The sequence below is a fragment of the Cervus canadensis genome, chromosome 27, assembly GCF_019320065.1.
Source record: "Cervus canadensis isolate Bull #8, Minnesota chromosome 27, ASM1932006v1, whole genome shotgun sequence".
Classification (NCBI taxonomy): Eukaryota; Metazoa; Chordata; class Mammalia; order Artiodactyla; family Cervidae; genus Cervus; species Cervus canadensis.
This window is the reverse complement of record NC_057412.1, coordinates 37,103,805-37,129,830: the sequence shown is the minus strand read 5'-3', so window position 1 is coordinate 37,129,830 and position 26,026 is coordinate 37,103,805. Positions and strand designations below refer to the sequence as shown.

The 26,026-nt window shown below is 35.9% G+C and overlaps 1 protein-coding gene across 1 annotated transcript; it reads right to left on the bottom strand.

Annotated features, from left to right (window-relative positions):
- Window positions 1–22,434: 22,434 nt before the first annotated feature.
- On the bottom strand, window positions 22,435–24,047 carry LOC122428890 (chromobox protein homolog 3). Its single transcript, XM_043449027.1, has one exon. It carries the CDS (start codon window positions 23,948–23,950, stop codon window positions 23,399–23,401), a length of 552 nt encoding a protein of 183 aa, XP_043304962.1. The 5' UTR covers window positions 23,951–24,047; the 3' UTR covers window positions 22,435–23,398.
- Window positions 24,048–26,026: the final 1,979 nt, after the last annotated feature.

Sequence of the window (26,026 nt, the reverse complement as noted above, 5' to 3'; positions counted from 1 at the left end):
AAACTGTGCCTGAAACCAAATCTACACCTAGTCTTGATAATTAGAAAAAATAGTAAATACTCTGTTGCTCAAGGCATTTAATTGCTTTCTTCAAAGCAGGTAAAAGTGAATAAAATAAGTTCTTATATTTTTATGAACTGTAAAATAAAATTTCTCTATTTGTAAATTGAATAGGATGATGTGGGAATTATACCAAGAACAATAAAAAAATTAATTGGGCAGTCACATTATATATAGAAAGTCCAACTCTGTTATTTAAGATCATGGATTGGTGGAAATCTTAAGTGAAAAGATAACTGCAAAAATATGGCCCTTTGTGTCCTGAGAGATATAGTCTCTAAGTGATATTATTAATTAAGATGAGATGTACATGAAATGAAGAAGTGAACAACAATTTCAGATATCACAGCAGGTGACCAGGAATTAAGAGACATGAGGAAATGTCAGGGAGGGTTTAGAGAAGCCTCACATCTCCATTATACACTTGCCAGACTCCCTACTGGGTCATGAAATCAGAGCCAAATGGCAGCTAGCTACAGACATACATTATTCAGTGTAAACTTTATTAGAAAAGTCTGCCTAGTCTGTGTGGAGCAACTAGGAAATAGCCTTCGTGATATTGTTTGATGTGGTACTAGTTATTTAGTCCTTAAAGCAGCATATGTTTTCCCTCACTATTAGCTGCTAGGATTCAAGTCTGAATGAAGTCAACTCTTTAAGTGTATGTCAGGCACTGTACATTCTCTAGAAGAGGGGTCCCCAACCTCCGGGCTGTAGACCAGCACCTCCTGTCAGATCAGTGCCAGTACTGGATTAGAAACAAAACGCCCAGTAAATATAATGCTCTTGAATCATCCGAAACCTACCTCCCACCCCTGATCCGTGGAAAAACTGTCTTCCGCAGAGTTGGTCCCTGGTGCCAAAAAGGTTGAGGACTGCTGCTCTTGAAGACATTCTTGCTTCAAATTTCTGATTGATGATACATTTGTCTAATTCACAAATCACTAAAATGGAAATCAACTGTAGTATTACATCTTACATAATAACCTTAGGCAAATGAGCTAACTATAGAATTTAATAGTTTATATATTGTTTTAGTTTTCTTTATTTTAGATTTTTTTCTAGTTGCTGAATGACTTACATGAAGGGAAATATGAAATAATTTAAATAAACTAAATCTAACCACAGACCTTTTCAAGTTAACTAATTTTAGTATATCAGAAACTGTGGTCAAATGATGGGGGAAGCCTTCTTAAAATTTTGCCATGACATGTTCTAAAGTGAGATTTTTCAATCCTGACAATTTATGGGTGTATGTTACTCCAGGGACTAACCAGTGTTCTGTTTCTTAATCACAATGCTGAATGTGTTGTGACATTGCTTTCATGTTACAGAATTCTTTTCACTGCTTTTCAGTAGTCTTCTATCATGCCAGGGTTCATAGGATGCAGACAGACTAATGAGATTACTAATTTTTCAATGTGAGGGAAAATATTTCCTTGATAGGTATGTTGTATCTAAATCAGGTCATTCTAAAACTCTGCACTTCTTCACTTTAAAAAAAAAATCTTTGTTGAATTTCTGACATGACAAATTAATATAAAAACAGTAACTATTATTTTTTGTCCTTGATTCAAAAGCACAGGCAGAAAATTTCAGACATGTGAAAATATGACAATGTTTTTAGGGAAAATATCTAATTTTTGTCAATTCCAGGTAAACTGAGTAATGTCACATTTATGTTGTGCCAGTTCAGTATTTTTTCATTTAGTTCCTACAAACCAGATTGTCTTTTAAGAGCTATTGATCTAAGATAGCTTTATGGCGTTATATTGGTGAGAAGTTTATTAGCCTAGCTTGCAATTTCACCTACCATGCCTTTAGATGTCTCTGTTCTCAAACAGGACCTGAAAATATGGCCCATTCTTGGTTCTTTTTCTTGTCATAACTGTGAGAGACTTTAAGTCTGTAGGCACTTTGTTCCTTTCAACTTATATTCATACATTCTTCCAGAAATCAGGGACATTTGGCAGCTCTCTAAATCTAGTCTGCGCTCCCAGGCTATTCACTAGGACAGCTTTCCTTGCTCCTGCCTCAGCATCCGAAACAGCTTATATACACGAGGAGCTTTATTTTAGTGCCTCTGTGATGGCACAAGGACTACAGTGAAACTGCTGACTCCGGAGGGTCCAGAGGCACTTTAATTTCAGATTCCTAAAGACTTTAACTGACCTTTAATACTTTGTTTGCCCTCCAACTTCTTTTCCTATACAATCTCATTGTGGTGAGAAACACTAGTACAGTAAAGCGTTCTTCCCTGCCTTTGTGTTATATCTCAGCTGTGGCTTTCCATGTTAAAATACAGTAATTTGATGCCTCTCCTTGGTCTACTTTGCCAAGTCCTTTTTGGGACAATAATATTGCAGCCTGAATTGAGGAGATATCAGTGGACAGGGGATTGTTAGGGGTAAAGCTATAAGATCTGGTCTGGAGTGCTTCTTGTGCACAGGCATTGTGTAAGCATTTTGTATTCATTGTCTAACTTAGTCCTCATGATCACACTCTGTATGTTGAGAGGGTGTGATCTCTGGTTGACATGGGTGTTAAACCCAGACAATCAGAGGCTCCTCGCTCGCTCTCCTCTGTCCTTGGAATGTATGATTCACTTATTCTTCTACATCAGGAGCCACTTCAAAGTTGCAGGCTTGAGAGAGTAATGTGTTGTTGAGACCATCTGAATGATATATGTCATTGAACCACATTAAGGCCTCTATATAAGCTCTTAAGATCCAGCGAGTGGAACCAGAGATTTAGTCACTTGTAGGCACGTAAGACAATGCCTCATATAAATGTTCCTTTGCTCATTAAAACTGACACTTACCAATACGGAGGTGATCTACCTCCTTCTTTAGTCTGCCCTTTTCCTCCATATATGGGAGTCAATTTATGATTACATCTGGAGAGCTCCTGACAATTGGCAAGGCAGCCAAGACACCAAAGGAATGAGTCTTGGGAAAGAGGTATCCACAAGGGAAATCCCAGGGAGGCCAATGACCTCTATGTGGAGAAGGCTGACCTGTATTTTAGGTCTTTGGGGGTCACCACCTGAAGGCAGGGATACCCAGGAACACCTCAATTTTAATGTGTTTATTTTAATGTATTTAATGAGGAACCATGTATAGCATACTGCAACAGAGAAGAGAAATCCACAACTGAAACATAGAATGGCCTTTCACTGTGGGCATACCAGCTAGAGGCTGAAGCTCCAGTTAGAAAATTGGAGGAAGAGCTGAAGTTAGACAAGGACTGCTCTGCAGGATTTGGAGCTGGCAGACAGGTTGGGGGAGCAGGGTAATAAGTTGGAGAACATGTGTGGGTTTTGCAAAGCTAAGAAGGTAAAAGAGGACATGAACTAGGTCTGAATACTATGACAAAGTCTGATTGAGATGCTAGGAGGTGGAATCTCTGGGAAAGTAGAGAGGGTGAAGATGGGGATGTTAAGGTGATTGAGGGTGAAACAAATTGGCTCTTGTTCTTAGACTCTAATACAGAGAAAAGCATAAGAACAGCAACCACCCCAACCAGTGGAGCCGTCCCAGATTCAGGAAACACCTATGTTGAAAGAATATACACCCACTGGGCTTATTGATACAGCTGTTACTTCAATAGATATAATAACCTGGATGCATAAGAACAGCTACCACGATAGTGCCCACATGGGAAGTCATTACCAAGAGTGCTGGATTGCCCTTAAAATAGAGTGACTTGGTTAATGCTGGAACAATATGTCCTGTATTAGAGCAATCCACCAGATTCCCAACTGGTAAAGGAAATGGCAAATTGATTACATAGGATCCCTCTCTCCAAGGTGTTGTTGCTGTTTAGTCGCTCACTTGTGTCCGATTCTTTGTGACCCCATGGACTGCAGCATGCCAGATCTCGCTGTCCTTCACCATCTCCTGGAGCTTGCTCAAACTCATGTCCATTGAGTTGGTGATGCCATCCAACCATCTTGTCCTCTGTCATCCCCTTCTCTTCCTTCAATCTTTCCCAGCATCAGCTTCTTTTCCAATGAGTCAGCTCTTCACATCAAGTAGCCAAAGTATTGGAGCTTCAGCATCAGTTCTTCCAATGAATATTCAGGGTTTATTTCCTTTAGGATTGACTGATTTGATCTTGCTATCTAAGGGACTTTCGAGAGTCTTCTCCAACATCACAGTTCAAAAGCATCAATTCTTCAGTGCTCAGCATTCCTTATGGCCCAATTCTCACAGCCATACATGATTACTGGAAAACCATAGCTTTGACTATTGAAATTTTTTGGCAAAGTAATGTCTCTGCTTTTTAATATGCTGTCTAGGCTTGTCTCCCTCCAAGAGAATGTGCTAAAAAATGTCTAATTTGTGTGAGTGCATTGTTTGGCCTAACCCATACTTTCCCCTGTTGCCATACAGACCAGGCTGCCACCATCAGGGAATTAAAGAAGCTGAAAAAAAATTAGTTGCTCAGTCATGTTCAGCTCTTTGCAACTCCATGGTCTATAGCTTGCCAGGCTCCTCTGGGTCCATGGGATTATCCAGGCAAGAATACTGGAGTGGGCAGCCATGCCTTTCTCCAGGGGATCTTCTTGACCCAAGGATGGAACCTGGGTTTCCTGCATTGGCAGGCAGATTCTTTAGTCTGAGCCACCAGAAAAAGCCACTTTTACCAAAAAGACTGTAATTGAGAGTCATATTTCAAAGGTCATGGTATGCAAATCACAATATGTGCAAAATAACATGACACTGAATGGATATTCCATCTCCCTTAAAATGCACAAGCAGCAGGAATGGTAGAAAGGAAGAATGGAATATTAAAACAGAAGATTATGGACTAAAGTACTATCTAGTTTTTAATACATTTGAGCGATCAACCAGTAGAGCCTGCAGTTCCATACATCAGACTGTGGACCTCTGTTGACGCACCCCGTGCTGTAAAGGTTTGGAAGTCTTGAGGCCTTGGCAGAAAGCCATTGCCCCCATTCTCACTGTGGAACAATGCGCTATGCCGCTGAGAAGACCTCGTCCCATCACACCTGGGAGAGGCATCAGCTGTTGGAATTTACAGTAGGATGTCCCACCAAGATAGATGAGCTACTTGAGACCCCTAGGTGAAGGGGAACTACTCAGTCTCTACTGGGATCCCCTTGTCTTGCTGCTCAGCTGAGCCTGTTGAAATCCACTATGCCTGGAATGCAACATGCATCACTGAGACAGGAGGGAAGGTGGGGGCCCTATGCCTGAGAGTGTTGTCTTTCTTGGTCAAAATGTACGGTATGCACAAGCTTGTCAGATTCCTAAACCTGCAGCTGCATTAACATCTAAGGATAAGACCACAAGCATAATTCTTATCGAAGAAGACCTTTCTGTACAAGTTTCTTTTAAATGCCTGTCTTTTCATTCTTAGACATCTGCTGCTTCTGTGATTTCTGGTCATGGAATGGGCACCTTATGGAAATACTTTTCTACAGTGTGCCCACTCGTATGCCCAGCAAAGGAATCAGTCCAGTTGTTGGGTATATGGGCAAGCTTGTCCTGCTCTTTCTCCTTCATGCTTTCCTAACATTAAGCTTTAGCTACAAAGCTGATGTCAAGGAAACCGACCTATTTTACTTCTAATGGATTGAGAAGAAGATGTGGTAGAAGAGAAAAAAGACACATGTGTTAAAGTACTCCAAGGATGATGACAAATGCCTTTCACCTTATTCAATTTCGGACTTTTGGAAAACAGGACATTTTGATTTTCCCCAACAATACCTCCTATCCAGTTTAACCTGAGGAGTGTGTGCATCACAATTTTGTCTATGAGCCATGGGTAGGTAGGGGAAGATGAGTTTAATGTTACCAAATTTCTGGAGCATGGCCAATATAGGAAGACATTAAATTAAATGTCACCAGGACTTTCTGTAAGCCTAACATGGCAAGCAGCAAGGTGACTCTGCAGCAGAGGCTTTGAGAAGTGTCCATAGTGATATTGATCCAGAACGGAACTGAGCATGAGTCAGGTAGGGATCAACTTCAGGCACTGAGCAAGTTTCAGAAGGATACATTTAATGGAACCACCTTCCAAATTTTGCCACAGATATCATCAAAGCAAGCTGAGTTCAAGTAGGAAAGCTGTTAGCAAAATGTTAACAAGAGTCATGCTTACTTATACAAAGCTTTATATTATATACTATGTTTTCTCTAGCCCTTATAACAATCCTAACATACATGTACTATTATTTCCATTTGACTGATGACAATCATGAGTCATAGGCTGATTTAAATTGTTGTTGCTCCGTCCCTCAGTCATGCCCAACTCCTTGTGACCCCATGGACTGCGGCATGCCAGGTCTCCCTGTCCTTCACCATCTCTTGGGACTTGCTCAAGCTCACGTTCATTGAGTCAGTGATGCCATCCCACCATCTCATCCTCTGTCATCCTCTTCTCCTCCTGCCTTCAATCTTTTCTAGCATCAGGGTCTTTTCTAATGAGTTGACTCTTAGCATTAGGTGGTCAAAGTATTGGAGCTTAAGAATCAGTCCTTCCAATGAATATTCTGGACTGATTTCCTTCAGGATGGACTCGGTGGATCTCCTTGCAGTCCAAGAGACTCTCAAGAGTCTTCTCCAACACTGAAATTCAAAAACATCCATTCTTCAGCACTAGCTTTCTTTATAGTCCAATTCTCACATCCATACCCAACTACTGGAAAAACCATAGCTTTAACTATACAGACCTTTGTTGGCAAAATAATGTCTCTGCTTTTTAATATGCTGTCTAGGTTGGTCATAGCTTTTCTTGACCAACCTAGACAAAAGGAGCAAGTCTTTTAATTTCATGGTGACAGTTACTGTCTGCAGTGATTTTGGAGTCCAAGAAAATGAAGTCTGTCACTGTTTCCATTATTTCTCCATCTATTTGCCATGAAGCGATGGGACCAGATGCCATGATCTTAGCTTTTTGAACGTTGAGTTTTAAGCCAGCATTTTCACTCTCCTCTTTCACCTTCATCAAGAGGCTCTTTAGTTCTTCTTTACTTTCTGTCATAAAGATGGTGTCATCTGCATATGTGAGGTTTTGATATTTTTCCTGTCAATCTGATTTAAGTAAACTGATCAATTTCACATGTCTAGTAAGAGAAGGCCAAGCTTTGAACTCAAGTGAGTAATGAAAGTAAATTTTAATACTCCTTAAATTCAGCTAAACAGGTGTGTTTGAGTGGGGAAGAGGGAGTGTGAGAGCAGTAAAAGGGAAATTGACATTATTTTATGTATATAGACCTGAATATTAATTTTCATTTAAGGTACTAAAGTTTATAATGTATATTCTGTATATAATGTATTTCATTTTTTAAAGTGATTGATTGTTATATTTAAGCAATGTGTTGTATTAAACATAATTATAATCAGCTAATTATGTGTTGCAGTTTACAACACTTAAGTTACATATTGACTTAAAAGTAGCTGAATCTTAAGGTATCCAGATACAATGCATATTACAAACTTTGCTACCACAGAATCAATCACAGTACTTAACAAAATCAGCCAAAACAGTTTTTAGAAAATCAGAAAACAAAAGGAAAATACATCATTGAAGAACATTATAACAAATTGAGTTTTTTTGTAGTATATCTCAATTGTTTAATTATCATAGTTTCTGCTTCTTATGCCTTTTGAAAGCAGTGTCATGACCTTTTCCTCTCAGAATTTTGAAAAAGCAATTCAATATTCTTCTATTTTCATTTTAGACAAGTCATCACTGTCAAAGTTTGACTCTCTTCCTGCTTTTTGAAATTTAGTGACAGATCTGTCAAATTATAGATCACTAATCCCTACCTGGAAGTAATGTCTTTCTATACTTGGAGTTAGCCACATAACTCTAATTATGGGAATTAGCGAACAAACAAACAAACAAAAAAACAATTAAGAGAGAGATATAAGATAGATAATGAGATACTCAAAAATATTCTTTTTTTTTTTTTTTTAGTTGATAAGCAACCCTACTACTCAATGATTAAAGATCTTAAAACTGGAAGTATATTTTCCTTAGAAAACAGGTCTTTTGCTTCTTTGCTTTTTATTAAAATTCTATACAAAAAAAAAAAAAAAAAAAAGCAAAGCAAAGCAAAGACAGTACTAGTTCTCTTGATAAATGATAAGGGGAGCTCTGAAATGCATTTTCTCTTCCCATTGAAAGATATATTCAAGTTTCTATCACTAAGGGATGACCTATGTGAAAACTGTTCTGCCCATAGTCCGAGTCCCCGGTCGGGAAAGAAGACTCCTCGAAACAATGCAACTCGCAATAGGGGAATTTATTACTGACTCGAGCCAGGGCCTCCCGCCCTCACCAAGTGTGTGAGGATGAAAGGCCCTGAGCCCCAGTTCTCTCGGTATTTATTAGGTCAAAATAAGCAGCAGGTAGTTGGCGCAATCGGATTGGTTACACAGTGGGTAGTTGGCGCAAGCTGATAGGTTACACAGTTGCAAGGTAATTTTTGTTGGCCCAACGTGGGGCTTTCAACTTTCCCCTGATAGGTTCCCTTTTCTCTGGCTAGGCATATGTTGATTGGCTGGCTCCAGGAGGCCTGATAATTATGTTACCCCGGGAAACCAGGCCTACTCCTAATCTAGGCTGCCTGTCATGGCGTTAGCTGTGACAGCCTCACAAAAACATTGACTTATTAGTTAAGTTGAAACGTAAGCATCATGATTTCAATGCTGGGTCAAGTTTTCTAAAAATTATTTGTTTACTTTTACATTTTTCTCATTAGCTATCTTTATTTAATAAATAAGCAAAACCCCCATGTTTTTTCTGTGGTAAATATTACACAAATATATCTATTTCATGTATATAATAATATGATTATATATAATACTGCAGTATATGATTATATAATATATATATAAATCATTACATAAATTATATATTATTTATTATTCCAATGTGATTGGATCTCAGTCCACTCTAAATTTTTCCTTTTTCACTTTGATTGTGTTATTTGCTCCGCAGTGTCACACTCTTTTGTGACCCCATAGACCCTAGCCCGCCAGGCCCCTCTGCCTATGGGATTCTCCAGGCAAGAATACTGGAGTGGGTTGCCATTTCCTTCTCCTTGGGATCTTCCTGACCCAGGGATTGAATCCAGGTCTGCATTGCAGGCAGATTTTTGACCATCTAAGACACCAAGGAAGCCCTACTTTAAGTATTGTTTGGGCATTTGTGTTTATGTAGAACAGAGTTTTCCAACTTCATTTTGGGCCAGATAATTTTTTGCTAAGGGGTTGGGGTGTGTCTTATACAGTGTAGTATGTTTAGCAGTACTGCTGTCCTCTACCACTAGATATCAGTAGCAGTCCTGAACCAGTTCTGATAACCAAAAAGGTATCCAGATATTGTCAAATGTTGCCTGAAAGGCAAAATCTCCTTTAAGAGAGGCAAAATCTCCCCTAATTAAGAACCATTGTTCAAGAGATAGAGGGCAATAGTAGTACCATGTCTGTTATACTTTGGGAGCTCTTTAAGCTCTCACTGATATTTTCTGCAACATAAAGCTTACAGGTGCTCTCAGCAGGCTTCCTGAGAGATGTTGACATGCTGGTGTATGCCAGTAAATACATCACTTTGAAATTCCAATTTATCATTGCTAATATACAAAAAGGCATATTGTTATAACCATTTCTTAGTGCCAAAAATTTTATTTTTGTTGTTGTTATTGATTAATTTGTTGTTGTTCAGTCTCTCAGTCATGTCCAACTCTTTGTGACCCATGGACTACAACAGGCTAGGCTTTCCTGTCCTTCACCATCTCATCACCTGGAGTTTGCTCAAATTCATGTCCATTGAGTCAGTGATGCCATCCAACCATCTCACCCTCTATCACCTTCTTCTCCTCATGCCCTAAGTTTTTTTCCCAGCATCAGGGTCTTTTCCAGTGAGTCCACTCTTCACATCAGGTGGCCAAAGTATCGGAGCTTCAGCTTCAACATCAGTCCTTCCAATGAATATTCAGGGTTAATTTCCTTTAGGATTGACTGATCTTGCTGCCCAAGGGACTCTCAAGAGTCTTCTCCAACACCACAGTTTGAAAGCATCAATTTTTTGGTGCTCAGCCTTCTTTAATGGTTCAACTCTTACATCTGTTTACATGACTCCTGGAAAATAGGCAAACATATTATCATCTGTGAACATAGTTAATTTTATTTCTTCCTTTCCAATGTATATACTTTATGTCCTATTTCTCTAGTCTTATTGCACTGGTTAGAACTTCCAGTACAATGTTTAAAAGTAGTAGTGATGTCCTTCCTGATCTTATGGGACAATATCCAGTTTTTTTATTGTTAAGTATGCAGGAAGATTTTTGTATTATCAAGTTGAAGAAGTTGGTCTCTAGTCCTATCTAGTAGAGAAGTTGTTCTCTAGGCCTAGTTTGTTGAGAGTTTTTATCATAAATGGGTTTTGGTTTTTGTCAAGTGTTTTTCTGCATATGATCGTATAATTTTTTTCTTTTTTTTTGCCTGCTGGTATTGTGAGTTACATTAATTGATTTTTCCAGTGTTGCACTAGCTTTGCATAACTGCATTAAATCTTATTTAGCCTTGGTGTATAATTTATTTTATATGCTATTAGCTTTAAATTGCTAATATTTCTTCTAGCATCTACCTTCCTGAGAGATATTGATCTGTAGTTTTTCTGTTTTGTAATATCCAATTTTGGTATTTAGGTAACAGTGGCCTCATAAATTGAGTTAAGAACTGTTCCCCTTACTTCTATTTGCTGGAAGAGATTTTAGAGATTTGTACTTAAATATTTGGTAGTACTCACCAGTGAATTCATATGGGCCTTTTTAAAAGGTTATAAATTATTGATTTGGTTTCTTAAATAGATAAAGGCCTAATCAAATAACCTATTTGTCCTTGTGTGAGTTTTTGTTCCTTTCAGAAATCATCAACTCTGTGGGCAAAGAGTTCATAATATTTTTATTATCATTTTGATATGCATGAATCAGTAGGTATGACCAATTTTTTATTTCTAATATTGATAATTTATGTCTGCTCTATTTTTTTTCTTTTTTTGGTTAGCCTGGCTAGGGAGTATGTCAATTTTATTTGTATTTTCAAAGAACCAGCTTTTAGTTTTGTTGATTCTTCTCTATTGGTTTCTTGGTTTGAATTTCATTAATTTCTCCTCTTCATTTTATTATTTTTTTGTAATCTCTTTAGGCTTAAATTGCTTCTCTTTCACTAGTGTGTTCTTAGGTAGAAGCTAAGACAATTGGTTTTACATCTTTCTTCATTTCTAATGTATAAATATTTATCTTCTACATCCTACAAATTATGATAATTTTAAATTTTCAGTTAACTGAAAATATTTTAAAAACTTCTCATGAGTCTTCTTTGATTGATATGTTATTTAGTCATATTTTGTTTATTCTCTAAATACTCAGGGGAATGTTGGCTATCTTTCTGTGATTTCTATTTTTTTAAATTTGTGAGATGAGTTTTATGGCCCCAAAGTCTATAGTTGAGAATGTTTTATGGAGTTAAGAATAATGTGTAATCTGCTGTTTAGTTAAGAAGGCTTAGATGGTACTCTTCTATCAACCATATCCTTAGTGATTTTCTGCCTAATAGATCTATCTTTACTAAAAGAGGGAGGTTGAAGTCTTTAACTATAAGCATGGATTTATTTTTCCTTGTAGATTTAGCCTTACATATTTTGAAACTATTGTTAGGTGCATACACATTAAGAATGTTATATTTTCTTGGAGAATTGACCTTCTTATCACTATGCAATTGCTCTCTTTATCCTTAATAATTTTTTTCTGTCTTGCTTTTGAGAAATAGAAGCAAAGAAGTTTGCTTTTGAAGAAATTAATATAGCTACTCCAGTATCTTTTTGATTAGTGTTAGTAAATTATATTGCTTTCTGTCCCATTACTTTTATCTTAGTCTTTAGCTTTAAAATGAGTTTCTTTTAGACAACTTTTGTTTTTCTTTTAAATCAATTTTGTCAATTTCTCTTTTTTAATTGACATTTTTAGGCTCTTCACAATTAAAGTGGTTATTGAGACAGTTGATTTATTTTCCCATGAAACTGTTTTCTATTTGTTGTATTTGTTCTCAACTTTTATCTTGCTTTTATGCAATTTGCTTTTAATGAAGCATTTTATACACTTCCATTTTTTCTCCTCTAAGTTACACTTATTTTCAAATTATTTTTTGATGGGCTCCATAGAACTTGCAATATAAGTTTATAGGTAATTTAAGTCTTTTTTCAAATAATGCCATAGTGCTTTATGGATAGAGCAAGTACGTTATAACATGATATTACTAACTTTTCCTTTCTGTCCCTTCCAGCAGTGATTTCGTCCATTTTACCTATTGGTATGCTACAATCACTTTATATATTTGTTGCTATTATTATATTGAACAAGTATGTATCTGTTAGATCAACTGAGAATAAGAAGAATAAAATGTTTATCTTCTTTCAATCCTTTTCTGATGCTCTTCTCTTTAGGTCAGTCTGAGTTTCTGAGCTATATCACTTCCCATCACCCCTGAAAATTAATTTTAGCACTTCTTGCAGGGCAAGTCTACTGCTGATGAATTCTCTGTTTTTATTTATCTAAGAAAGCATTTTTTCCTCTTTTAAATGGTAATATCACTGCATATAGAATTCCTTCCAGATTGATGTTTTTATCTTTTGTTGAATACTTTGAGTTTTCACTTCAATATCTTCTTGCTTATGTGGTTTCTAACAAGAAATTAATGGAATTCATATTCATCTGTAGGTAAGATGTTTTATTTCTCTGACTGCTCCCAAGATTTTTTCTTTATCTTTGATTTTCTACAATTTCCATATGAAACACCTGGTTTTATTTATTCATCATGTTTGGTGTTCTCTGAACTAGCTTTCTGGTTTGTGGTTTGCAATTAATTTTGAAAAATTTTTCTTCAAATATTTTTTCAGCACTAATATCTCTTTCTTCTCCTTGTGGTATTCCTGATACATGTAATTACACATTTTAAAATTGTTCCACAGTACATGGATTGTTTTTCATTATTTTTTCACTTTGTGTTCCTGTGTAGGAGGTTTCTGTTCACCTGTCTTCAAGTTCACTGATATTTCCTATGTTAGCTCATCAGAGATCTCCCTCCATTTCTGTCAAACTGTTTTTGATTTCTAGTATTTTCTTTTGATTCATTCTTTGAGTTTCCATTTCTCAGCTTATATTACCCATCTCTTCTGTCATATTGCCTACTTTTTTTTCACTAGAGCCCTTAGCCTGTTAATTATAGTTACTTAAATTTCAAATTTCATAGATCAAAAATCTGTTATATCTGAATCTAGTTTTAATTCTTGTTTTGTTTCTTTAGACTTTTTTCTTGCCTTAGGATTTTTTTTTTTTTTTGGAAAGCCAAGCATGATTTATCAGGTAATAGGAACTGAGATGGATAGGTTTTATTGTGAGGTTCTATGTTAATCTTGCTAGAAGTTGGACTGTGTTTAATGTTTGCTGTAGCTTTAGGTGTCAGAATCTTCGGTTTCATCTGTTGTCTTTGTCGTTGCCTGTTTGTTCGTTTTTAAATTCCCCTGTATTTTTGAGTTCCCCCAAACAGTCCTTACCTAATAGAGTCTGAACTTTGTTGACTCTCTTAACTATAATCCAATGTTATTATATGGAATCCTTATTGCTATGGTCGTAAGATGTGGAGGAAGGAGATACAGGCTATAGTCTTCTGATTGTCTCATTCTTTTATTGATTATGTCTGGCCTGTTATCTCATAAGTATTTATCAACTTTTAATTTTTCTCCCTTAGGTGAGGCAGAAGGCTAGAGAAAGGCTGTAGTTAGGAACCCTTTCTTCATGTCATGTCAATCTCTGGTAGTTTTTCTCTTACTTGATCATCCTTTCTTATGAAGAACACTCTGGGCATATATCAGAATAGTTTTCTTTCTTCATCTTTGCCATAAACACAAGAAATTTCTTGCTTCTGCATCATGTGAACCTGGCTGGGTTCCTGAATATTATTACATAAAAATGTGAGGGAGCTCTAACAACAAAGAAAATTAGGAGTTTCTTATTCTCATAATAGTCTATGCTCTGCATCCAGCATTTCTTTTTCTTGGGGATGGTCTTGTTCCCTGTCTCCTGTACAATGCCATGAACCTCCATCCATAGGTCATCAGGTACTCTATCAGATCTAGTCCCTTAAATATATTTGTTACTTTCAGTGTTTAGTCATAAGGGATTTGATTTAGGTCATACCTGAATGGTCGAGTGGTGTTCCTCATGTTCTTCAATTTAATTCTGAATTTGACAATAAGGAGTTCATGATCTGAGCCACAGTCAGCTCCCAGTCTTGTTTTTGCTGACTAAATAGAGCTTCTCCATCTTTGGCTACAAAGAATATAATCAGTCTGATTTCAGTGTTGATCATCTGGTGATGTCCATGTGTAGAGTCTTCTCTTGTGTTGTTGGAAGAGGGTGTTTGCTATGAGTGTGTTCTCTTGGCAAAACTCTATTAGCCTTTGCCCTGCTTCATTCTGTACTCCAAGGCCAAATTTTCCTGTTGCTCCTGGTGTTTCTTGACTTCCTACTTTTGCATTCCAGTCTCCTATAATGAAAAGGACATCATTTTTTGGTATTAGTTTTAGAAGGTCTTGTAGATCTTCATAGAACCACTCAACTTCAGCTTCTTCAGCATTGCTGATCAGGACATAGACTTGGATTACGGTGATATTGAATGGCTTGCTTTGGAAATGAACAGAGATCATTCTGTAGTTTTTGAGATTGCATCCAAGTACTGCATTTTGGACTCTTTTGTTGACTATGATGGCTACTCCATTTCTTCTAAGGGATTCCTGCCCACAGTAGTACATATAATGGTCACCTGAGTTAAATTCACCCATTCTAGTACATCTTAGTTTGCTGATTCCTAGAATGTTGATGTTCACTCTTGCCATCTCCTGTTTGACCACTTCCAATTTGCCTTGACTCTTGGATGTAACATTCCAGTTCCTATGCAATATTGCTCTTTGCAGCATCGAACCTTGCTTCTATCACCAGTCCCATCCACAACTGGGTGTTGTTTTTGCTTTGGCTACATCCTTTCATTCTTTCTGGAGTTATTTCTCCACTGATCTCCAGTGGCATATTGGGCACCTACTGACCTGGGGAGTTCATCTTTCAGTGTCCTATCTTTTTGCCTTTTCATACTGTTCACGGGGTTCTTGCTCCATGGCAAATAGATGGGGAAACAGTGGAAACAGTGGTTGACTTTATTTTTCTGGGCTCCAAAATCATGCAGATGGTGATTGCAGACATGAAATTAAGCGACACTTGCTTCTTGGAAGGAAAGTTATGACCAACCTAGACAGCATATTAAAAAGCAGAGACATTACTTTGCCAACAAAGGTCCATCTAATCAAGGCTATGGTTTTTCCAGTAGTCATGTATGGATGTGAGAGTTGGACTATAAACAAAGCTGAGATCTGAAGAATTGATGCTTTTGAACTGTTGTGTTGGAGAAGATTCTTGAGAGTCCCTTGGACTGCAAGGAGATCCAACCAGTCCATCTTAAAAGAGATCAGTTCTGGGTGTTCATTGGAAGGACTGATGTTGAAGTTGAAACTCCAATACTTTGGCCACCTGATGTGAAGAGCCAATTCATTGGAAAAAACCCTGATCCTGGGAAAGGTTGAGGGCAGGAGGAGAAGGGGACCACAGAGGATGAGATGGTTGAATGGCATCACTGACACAATGGACATGGTTTTGTGTGGACTCCGGAAGTTGGTGATGGACAGGGAGGCCTGGTGTGCTGCAGTTCATGGGGTGGCAAAGAGTTGGACACGACTGAGTGACTGAACTGAACTGAACTGCATTCAGCAATTTTTCAAACTTATTATTCAAGCATTTCTACCAGTGTATGGCTTGAGTGACTTCTAATCCTGGTAAATTGATGTAGGCTGTGCTTCTCTGTACTTGTCAGTGCCAATTTTGGATTGGGCTGTATTCTGTGACCTAAGTTCTCAGACAAGCCTAATTAATGTCATTGATTTTCAATTTGTTCAGCTCTTGCCTGCTCTAAGAGGGGAGTGTTGACTTCCAAAGACTTTACATGTTATAGCTAAAACCAAAAGTCAATACTACTTGTTTTTTTTTAAAAAAAAAATCTATATTCTGCTGAAGCATGTAGTATGATATTATGATTTAATATTACTCTAAAATAGAATTCTCCCTTCAAAGAGAACAAAAGTGCAGCTGGATCTGTGTAAATCTAATTCTTAGTCTGCAAAAACCTTTGGTCAACTATTGCTCAAAAGCAATTATGACAAAGTGCCTATGTAATAAGTTATCCAAAGTTTGCATATACTTTTAGATTGAATTTAAATTTGATGTCTAATATCATTGAAAAATTGGTAACATTGCCTACACTTAACTAGATCATTCATTAATTATGTTGCAGGATTGTTTTTTGTTTATAAACATATCAAAATGTCAAACACATTCATATTTTCCATTTTAAATGAAAATAAGTGACTAAATTGAGTTTTGAAGACAACACATAGAATTATTTGTTAATAGCATAAAATAATTTTGTTATTAATATTATACAAATGCCTTTGTTTAATCTGGGCTTCCCTGATGGCTCAGAGGTTAAAGCGTCTGCCTGCAGTGTGGGAGACCTGGGTTCAATCCTGGGTTGGGAAGATCCCCTGGAGGAGGAAATGGCAACCCACTCCAGTATTCTTGCCTAGAGAATCCCATGGACAGAGGAGCCTGGTGGGCTACAGTCCGCGGGGGTTGCCAAGAGTCAGACACGACTGAGCGACTTCACTTAACTTAATTTATGTTTAATCTAATCATTATGCTTATTCATCCAATAAGTTGGAAACCTTAAACAAGCATCACTTCAGATGTCCATTCTTTTCTTATTTTTTTCTTAAATTTTTCTTATGAAATAATTAATTTATATTTGTTTTTTTAAGTTTATCTCTAAAATCACTATGTCTATAAATATTCTAGCATTATAGGACATTTTATAAACTTGACCATTGTTTTATCAGAGAAAGAGTTCAGCTTGATGTGTTTTCATTATATAATTGATATAGACAATTTACTTGGCTGCCTAAAGTTAATTACTGGTATAAGGTAGATGTGTCTATAAAATGTTTTTCTGGCCTCACTTGCCTCATGGAGCAGACTGGGTATAGCACAGTATAAGCTTCTGATTTGTAATATATTGAAATTCTCCTGCTGCTTTTATGTAAGCTGTCTTAAAATAGAGTTTGTTTTACTCTTTTTGCACAAATACACACAATAATACTCATTTCAGTATTGTCTTTAATAGTCTTGAAAATTTCATCTCAAAGTTAATGCTGTTCAAAGATCATAACAGTAAGCATAAGAAAAGAAATATTTTGCTTGTGATATCCATTTGAATGAAATCCAAAGTAATAAAATGACTAGTGTAACAAATTTTTTTTTAAAAATAAGACATAAAAATCTACTTTATTATAATATGAAAGGCACTATACCAAATAATTCCAGATTGATTAAAGAGAAGAAGCCTACACAGGAGATTTACAGTACCTCTGTGTTTTGATTAAGTTGAAATCAGGGGAAAATGGAGAGAAAGAACAAGAGAGATTTATATCCAACACACCTAAGATGTATGTGAGATATACATATATTTACCTTCCTCTTACAGTAAAATGACCATGAATATCATATGAAATAAGTAAGCTGACACATGGCTATGATATCGTAAGCTTAGCATTATGGTCTATGAATTACAGAATTCTAGTAGGATTATAGTTTCAGTATCAGTGCAAGAGCGTAAATGAAAGAATGCTCGTGTAGTCCGTCATCATAGATTACATGAGAAATGGAGTAAGTGTCCTGTTTTATGCACAGTGTGGCTCAGTGGTAAAGAACCTGCCTGCCAATGCTGGAGACACGGGCTCTATCCCTTGGTCAAAATGATTCCCTGGGAAGGGAATTGCAACCCACTCCAGTATTCTTGCCTGGAAAGTCCATGGACTGAGGATCCTGGTAGGCTACAGTCCATGGGGTCGCAAAGAGTCGGACACGACTGAGCGACTTCACTTCACTCACAGTATTCTTGTCTGGGAAATCCCATGGACAGAGGAGCCTGGTGGGCTATAGTCCATGGAGTCGCAAAGAATCAGACACAACTTAATGACCAAGCAGGAGCACATGGTAAATTTACTATTAAATTAATGTTCTTTTTCTCAATTGAATTAAATGAATTCAAGAAATGTTTACTGAGCATCATCTATATTCTGGGTTGTATTCTGCACTCACGGTGCTTATATTTTAGTGGGAGAGAGTTAAGTAAACACAAAAATACACAAATTCATTTTGAGTTGGTAAACATAAAAATACACAAATTTATTTCAATGTTTTAAGAGAAATATAAAAGACGATGAATTGAAGATTTGGGTTTTTTCTAATTTCCTATTCAGCCCCTCTTACAGAAAAGGAAAACGTGATATACGTGGGTTAAAGGCAGGATATTTTTGCATCAGTGCCATAATGTTCCTCTCATTTTGGATTAAAATAATTTTGGGGTGCTTTCTTCTTTGTGAGTTATAACTTTTTATAATAAACTAGTTATCTAATAAGTAAAAGGTTTCTCTGAGTTCAGGGAGACACTTTAACAAGTTAATTGAGTTAATCCTTTGGAGTTAATTCTTAGGACTTCCAATCTGTAGCCAGTGGGTCAGAAGCACAGGCGACAGCTTGGTTTAGGGATTGGCATCTGAATTGTGTCTGTGAGTGAAGTTGCCTTGCAAGACCAAGCCCTTAACCTGTGAGATCTGACACTATCCCCAGGTAGATAGTGTCACAATTGTGTTGATTTGTAGGACATCCAGTTTGTTGGTGTCATAGAACTTCTTGGTGTGTGGGGAAACTCCTTCCACACATTAGAATTGGGTGCAGGCTATTTAGTACCTGAATTATATTTAGTTCTTGGAATATTTCACCAAGAAGGAAAACACACACGCAAAGGCCACTGTCATGAGAACACAGTGTGAAGAATTTGAAAAAAAAGTAAAGTATTTTGAGTATTATTTGTGTAATACCTTTCACACTGATTTTAAAATTGTGAAAAATTGGTCTTTAAGAGATTAATAGATAGGGATTTTCCAAGGCTGTTTTCCTGATCCTAGTCTGTTGCTTTTTTTCTCCACAACAGGTTCTTATTTCCTGTGGTATTTTCCCCTCAATCTCTATGTGAGTGACATGTGCTTCTTTTATGTTGCTGTCACTGCTTCTCCTTTATCCATATGATTTTGTTTTCTTTTCTCCATTATGCCTCATTCTTCGGAAAGAAAAGCTGGGATATTCTAGCAGTTCTTGGACCACTAAGAATTAAATGGATATTAAGAAAAAGGAAAATCATTTCTGTAATCATCTCCAGAGAGTAGAGATGATGATAGTTAAATCTGTATGAACAACAACTACAATTTTACTTTGTCTTTTCTATTCCTTGCTGCTGCTATAAACCTATATGTAGGACTGTTAGTAAAACTTCCTCTTCCAGGCAAAGATATGTAAGGATATTAATGTAAGAGCTAGCTCCAGGTAATTAATTAACCTTATTTACAAAAGAAATTGGTTTTATAAATGGACAAATACCCAAACATTCTGTTGTTATTCTAACTTCATTCATTTATATATAATGCTAAAATTCATTATACTAATCACCATAAACCATTAGTTATTCCCATTCTGACTTTTTCTTTAACTGTGCTTTTTAGTTTTTTCCTCATTTATCTGTAAGACTATACCAATATTCAAGGTTAGCTTTCAAAACTAATAACATTGGGTTTCATTGCAAGAGCTTTTTCACTCCAGGGTAATTTTAAACAGTACTACTCTCTATAGCTTGATTCATCTAAACAAGATATGCTGCTGTGATGGAGGTAGTCAATTATCTTTTCAGAAATTTAATCACATTTCTCAAAGATTATATACATAGGCTCCTGAATCCATTATGAAGACCTAAGCATTTCTTATACTCGAGCAACTTCAGAATGAATGATTTAGTCATGTTTGATATTCATCTATGTGACAGTAAAACAGCTATGTCTAAAATTTGAATACATTTAAAGCAACCTAAAGGCTAAGGCTCTGTAAGTTTTATGTCGTTACTACATAGTACAAATACTGAAGTAAATTTTGCAGAAAGATTTAAGCTGAGAAAGACTTAATAATCATGTGGTTGAATGATTTCCAATCATTTTCTAACTTGGAGTGGATATCCAATTTCTTTATGACATTTTGTCACCTATGGACACCAAGACACTGAATGTACCTTCAGTTCAGTTCAGTCGCTCAGTGGTGTCCGACTCTTTGTGATCCCATGAATCGCAGCACGCCAGGCCTCCCTGTGCATCACAAACTCCTGGAGTTTACTCAAACTCATGTCCATTGAGTTGGTGATGCCATCCAGCCATCTCATTTTATGTCGTCCCCTTCTCCTCCTGCCCCCAATCCCTCCCAGCATCAGAGTATTTTCCAATGCATCAACTCTTCACATGAGGTGGCCAAAGTATTGGAGTTTCAGCTTCAGCATCAGTCCTTCCAATGAACACCCAGGACTGATCTCCTTTAGGAAGGATTGGTTGGATCTCCTTGCACCTTAGAGGTTACCTAATGGTCTTACCTGGCGGCTCAGACAGTAAAAAATCTGGCTGCAATGCAGGAGACCCAGGTTTAATCCCTGGGTCAGGAAGATGCTCTGGAGGATGGCTACCCAATCCAGTATTCTTGCCTGGAGAATTTCATGTACAGAGGAGCCTGGCAGGCTACAGTCCATGGGGTCACATGGAGTTGGACACGACTTAGTGACTAACATGTTTTCAGTGCAGAAATACTCTTTATATATATATATATATATATATATCTCTTAGAGGGGAAAATTCAGCTGCTGTTTGAAAAAGATTCAGTAACAAAGAACTCTGTCTCAGTGTGGTCTATTCCATTGTTCTAGTTTGTGGAAAATTCTTCAATTTTTATCTCATTGCTTTATGAGTTCAAGTTAAATGTAGGCCAGAGAATTCTTTTGGTTGAAAGGGAAGAAAAGCTCCATTTCTTTAAAAATATTTGATTTAGTGAAAGTTGTTGTTAGATTAAGTGAAAGCTGAAATGCAACATTTTATATAAATATCCTAATGGCTATAAAGATCAATTATCTTATTTCATAAGCTTTTAAAGTTTTTGGCATGCTTATACATGTCCACACCTAGTTAGAAGTAAGCTTTGTTAACATGAAATTCAGATGTCAATAGGGAGTTCATGGAAATAAATTGTCTCCATTATCAAATAAGTTTGGGAAATACACAATCTTTCGTTAATGTACCCTATACCCAATGATTCATAAGACACATTCACATATAAAAGACTTTATATGAACCTGAAGCCTATCTAAAATTTGTTTAACTGATGTTTCCAAAATGTACCAAAAATGCTTTTAAAGATATAAATAATTATTAGCAGCTGGCTAGACACTCATGAAATTTGGGAAATCCTGTTTATTTGGTTACTTTATCTGCCCACTCTAGGCACCGGTATGTTCACTCCAGTTGTCAGATGGACTATTTCAGATCTCTTCTAAATATAACATGGGAAGAGATTATTCAAAATAGAAATTCATGAATATTAAACAAAATCAATTGAGAATGATTGTTTCTGCACAGTAGATGGAGAATAATGTATAGTTCTCTGTTTTGTTAACATAACATTGAGACAAGTTACCTAGAATATGATCAAATTAAAGATAAGCCTCTCCCAGGAATTGATGAAATTCATAGCTAGCTATAACTAAAGGAATTAGTTTTGTTCCGTCTAGTCTATTTTCATTATGTCTTTTGATAATGTTTGGCCAATAATGTGCAAATGAGTGTCCCACACAAGCTCTGTTGCCACTTTTGATTTTATTAATCTATCCAATTAGAGGAAAATGCACTTCATTTTTGTGACTGTAATAATCTGTGCTCAATTTATCTATTTACTTTGTGAGTTCTCCCATTCCTCTATCCTCCCTGTATTGTAAACTCTTTTATTATTTTGAACTAGAGAATTATAGGACTTTTATTTTTCATAGAATTTGTAATAATTTACTGGGAAATATCATAGTGTTGTTTTTGGACAAGTATGCCTCCTGCCAGACAAATTTTTTTTTTTTTTAAAGGAATATAAAACTATTTATTGACCACTGTTCACCAGTATTTACAATAAAGTAAACAATATACAGTTGAATAACATTCTGATTACTACAAAGTTATTGTTTTTCTTGGCTTATGCTGAACTAGTAACCCAAAATACTGAGAAAATTGAACCTTCATGTAAGGAATGGATTGGAGTCAAGTCTGAAAAAACATGCAGGTCAAGCCTAGATTAGAAAAGTTTGTTCACTCATTTGTTCCTGTAGATTGTAAATTGCCAATATTTATCTGATTAGGTTTCCATGAACAAATCTGAGACATCCCATGTGTCACAACCTTTCCTAAATATAGCACAAAGACTTCAATTTCTTGTAAAACAATGGTTCACCAAAAAGAACCATCAAGTGTCTGTTTAACTAAGTTTTGCTTTGCTATATTAAAACATACCAGAATTTTTCTACTTTTTTATTTGGTTGGGAAGGTTGTTGATGGTGATAAAAATTTTCCTTCCAGGGTTTCTGCATTTATATGCAGATATGGATGCTTTAAAAAATTACCCAATTTAAACTGCTTAATTTGTCTAATTACAAAATTATTTAATTTGAAAGGTTCAGACTTAAATTTTCAATCTAAGTTGCAGTTATTTCTTATATTGCTCAAAATGATGTAATTCCAGAACATGGGCTTATCCATCGTTATGAAAGGCTGTTGTTTAAATATATTTACCAAAACAAAAACCACAACAAAAAATTAACTCCCAACCATTTACATGTGTCTTTTATGTATACACATACAAAAAACTTAGAATGGTCCTCAGGCATATATGAGTTAAATGCTAAATTCTGATTGAGTAATGACTATGGAGATTTCCTCGAACATTTAGAAAAACTGTTCTCTAATGCTGAGGAAATAATATACCATGGTATCAAATTCTTTCCTACTGAAGGAAGCAACTACAGAAAGCTTTTATTTGTTCAAAGTAACCAGTGCTACAGATGGAAAAAAAAAAACAAAAAACCCAATGTAACTTCCCCAATATTACTTCAAAACAAACATATCAAACCTGATTTTCATTAGAGAATGTAGTTATTTCTTCACACTAATAAATCAAAAAACCAAGACCCACATTTTATATATATATATAAATATATATAAAAGGCAATGCAAACAATTATTGAGCTTCATCTTCTGGACAAGAATGCCAAGTTAGTCTCTCTTCATAAAAAGCAATTACAATTTGAGGACACTTCATATTTGCCTCTTTTGCCAGTACCAAGTCTGCCTCATCGGAATCTTTCCATTTCATGAGGAACATTAATTCTCCACTGCTGTCTGTGGCACCAATTATTCGTTCTGGATCAAGACCTCTGGCAAAACCTCTCGGTTTATCAGCAGCATCTCTTTTCTTCTTTGATTTGCTATCATCAGATTCACTGTCAGACAAAGATTTTCTTTTTGTTCCATCTTTTTCTTTACCAGCTTTTTGAGAATTAAGAAATGCTTCAATTAACTCTGGACAATCTAAATTTTCTTCAGGTTCCCAAGTATTGTCTGCATCTGTAAATCCCTTCCACTTCAGGAAATACTCCACCTTCCCATTCACTACACGGCGGTCCAGTACTTTTTCTACTACGAATTCTTCAGGTTCTGCCTCTTCAACTTTTTTACTCTTTCCATTTTGTTTCTTTCCCATTTTTTGCAATGTAGTTTTATTGGAGGCCATTTTTTATTGCAGACTTGAAGAGCTATTATTCACCGCCTCTGAGCTGCTCCGGGTCCCGGGTCTGCGGCGTCTCCGGCCCTGCGCGCCTCAAGCTCCGGTCCCAGACAAATTTTTTATTCTTTTAGTTTGCATACAATATATGGTAATTACATTTTAAATTTAAATCTAAATTATTTATAATCCAGAAAAATATGCCCATTATTTTCTTAATAATGTGATATTTGACTATATTTTAGAATTTCTGCTACCCCTTTCTGAACACATCTTCTCTCTCACTCAGAGATGGCTAATATAGATTTGGTGTTTAAATTCACATACATTTCTTCGTAATTTGCTATATATGTATAGATCCCTAAGAATTCTGCAAAATTTCATATTTCATATAGAAATAGGTTATACTGGATGCTTTTTCTTCAACTGCTGTTAGCATAATACATTTGTGAGATTTATTCATGTTTATACATATAGTTGTCGTTCATTTGCTTTTACTACTATGTAGTAAAAATAAATACAGTTGTATGTATTTACAAAAATGTGAACTATTCCTCTTCATAAAACAGTAAGTTTTATTAAGTTTTTCACTTTTCCCTTTTCTAATTTGTGTGTGTGTATGTGTACATATATATATATATTTGTTATTTACAAACATGCCATTTTAATATCTTGTGTATATCTCCTTGTGTACATGTGTCAGAGTTCTCTTATTTAAAGTAAAATTATAGGATTGTGATGCATGTATTCAAATGGACAGCATATGTTCAAAATGGCAACATTATCATGAAATTATTTTCTATGTAATGTATTTTATATTCCAAATCTAAAACCTGCCTTTGCCACAAACAAAAGTGTTCATCGCAGTCTTCTAACTCACTCCTCCCATAATTGGAAAGAATGAATGCTCTTGACCAGACTGCCTTGAAAAATGCCAATGACTACAACCAGAATTCTTTAAAAAACAATTAAATAAAGCATATTAGACAATTATATTGACAGAATATAATCTATATTTTTATTATCAATAAAAAATAATTATGAACATGTGACTTAAATGTAGCAACATTACTTATCTGTGTAACTGAGGAAGAACAAAACCAAGGAGCCTCCAAACTAAAATAACTTCCCTTGAAAAAACTTTTCACATATTTTATTTAAAACTAGTTTGTTAACCCAAAACCTATTATAACCTAATGCAAAAGAAAAGGGACATTTTTGGAAGTTGCTTCTGAAAGTTTCAGGTTCCTTCAAAAAGAGGTTTTTCTGTACCTGGTGCTTGTCTGTATTGAGTTCTTAGTAAATTAGATATTGAACAAAATCTATGATTTGTGTGCATCTAGTATAACTATTTAGTCTTTGCTGTGAACACAAGATCTAAATCTGTTTTTTTTACTATTTAGGCTGTCTTCTGATCATTATGACTTACACTTTCCTGTGCATTATGCAGTTTTTTATTGTGAAATCATAATTGGTTACCATTTATGTGTGATAAACCTAGAAAATCTGAATAGTCTTATATATTTTAATGAAATTTGATCCATAATTTAAAACTGGGCATGTACAAATAAAATACAGACCTAGATAGATTCTGTTATAGATTGAATAATTTTGCCCTCCAAATTGATATATTGAAATCCTAACACCTAAAGTAATGGTGAGGCCTTTGGAAGGCAATTAGGCCATGAGGGAAAAGGACTCATGAATAGAATTAGTGCCCTTATAAATGATACCCCAGAGAACTCTTTCAGTTCATCTGCCCTATGAGGGCACAATGAGAGATATATGTAGAGAAAGACAAAATTTTGAAAAATGAAGAACATCACTGAATCATGGACAACTTAAACTGACCTAATATATATGTAACTAGAGGAGAGGAGTGAGAGAAGAACAGAAAAAAAAAAGTTTAAAGAATCAATGCTGAAATATTTTGCAAAGTGGTAAAAACAATAAACCCACAAATAAGTTCAATGAACCCAAGCACAAGAAAAAGATTTTAACTACACAAAGCACATCTTAATCAAATTCCTTAAAACCAATGATAAAGACAAGCAGCTAGGGGATAAGGGCATCTTATACACAAAG